At 37.8% G+C, this 1,581-nt stretch overlaps 1 protein-coding gene across 1 annotated transcript in view; it reads right to left on the bottom strand.

Annotated features, from left to right (window-relative positions):
- LOC105158355 (glycerol kinase-like) overlaps positions 1–1,581 on the bottom strand; it is a gene marked incomplete in the record, with an annotated part of 3,128 nt that extends 1,547 nt beyond the window's left edge. Inside the window, 3 exon segments of the mRNA XM_011075086.2 lie at positions 1–292; positions 666–887; positions 1,245–1,581. Coding sequence (XP_011073388.1) covers positions 1–292; positions 666–887; positions 1,245–1,378 — 648 coding nt within the window.

Here is a 1,581-nt window from a genome sequence, read left to right as displayed (position 1 = left end):
ATCCAAAATAGTTGCATCCCAATCTAGTGTCTTAAGGTTCATCAACATAGTTCGTGAAGCATTCGACACGTCAGTAACATGTAAACCGTTTTCTTTTCCTCCTGTCAAATTCCAAATCAACCATGTATCTATTGTTCCAAACAATGCATCCCCTTTCTTCACGGCTTCCTTTACAGCATCAACGTTATCCAACAACCACAAAACTTTCAATGCACTGAAATAAGTGCTTATTGGCAAACCACATGTCTCAAGAAAATGAGTTTTTCCCCCTGGTAGCTCTTTCTCCAATTTTCTGAATAAGAAGAGTATATCGATCACAATAGACACGCATTTGATCAAAGTAAACAACTCACATTCACATATCACGAAGAGACTCTAGAGAATTACAGATAATTCCAAGAAATCACCATTAATGAAAATCATTGCTAGCCAACAAATTAAACACACATCCGAAGATGCCGAGCTCTTAACAGCTGCAACAATCATATATCAATAAGTAAACCAATATTAATCCAGAATAAAACAATTAAACTTCAGTGTAGATATCAAGAAACAGGTTTTGATAGAACATCAAGGAGGGCGACAAAAACACATCTTTAGCTCCCAAGAACCAGACAGGATTAAAACTTTATTAAAAAAGAAACATTGAAGAAAATCAGATGGACCTGCAAAGAGAACTGGTACGAACGTCCATCCAGACGATGGCATTGTAAAGAGGACAACCGGTGGATTTGCTCCAAATAACAGTAGTCTCTCTCTGATTGGTCAAACCAATGGCTTTCAGTCCACTATCAACATTGTGTCCATCAGCAGTGGCCTTATCAACAGCCTTTGCGATACACAATCTCACACTCTCAAGAATCTCCATTGGATCATGCTCCACCCATCTGCCACGAAAACAATCAAGAACACAATTGATCACATAGAATGAACCCAAAAAGAGAACCCAAAAAAGATTGATTTTTACATAAAACACAATAAAAAATCAAGTGTCACATAGTGGTAAACCCAAAGAAGTACCAAAAGAGACTGAAATTTCACACAGACCAACATCAAGAAACAAGGGAAATCACAAAGTGGTAAACCCAATGAAAACCAAAAAAAAGACTTTTAATTTCCAGGCGGAGAACAATCAAGAAACTAGTGATCAGAAAGTGGTAAAACCAAAGATGGCCGCGAAAATTATTCAGTCCTACACTACAAAAAAAACCCATCCATTCACGTAAGAGTGAATGTGAAAATACCCCGATTGTGGATAAAATTGAGTAAATTCGATTTGGTGGGATCCGACGGGTCTTGCAGCACTGTCATAGATGAAGAATCTTGTGCTGGTAGTGCCTTGATCTATAGAACCAATGAATACTTCGTCCGGTGGCATTTCTTCTCCTCTGACTATATCTTTCTTCTTGGATTTTCTTGTTACTATATCAAGCGGAAATATGGGAAACAGAGCAGGGGTTTATATAGGGTGGGAAGCTGATAGAGTGAGTGAAATCAGAAATGAAGGGAGTAGTGATTGCTGATAATTTAGTAGGAATGAATTTCTTGGGAATGTTGATGGGATTATCCAGTAAAAAGATG

Source organism: Sesamum indicum, linkage group LG3 (genome assembly GCF_000512975.1).
Source record: "Sesamum indicum cultivar Zhongzhi No. 13 linkage group LG3, S_indicum_v1.0, whole genome shotgun sequence".
Lineage (NCBI taxonomy): Eukaryota > Viridiplantae > Streptophyta > Magnoliopsida > Lamiales > Pedaliaceae > Sesamum > Sesamum indicum.
Note: the sequence above shows the minus strand (reverse complement) of the source record. Positions and strands in the feature narration are given on the sequence as shown.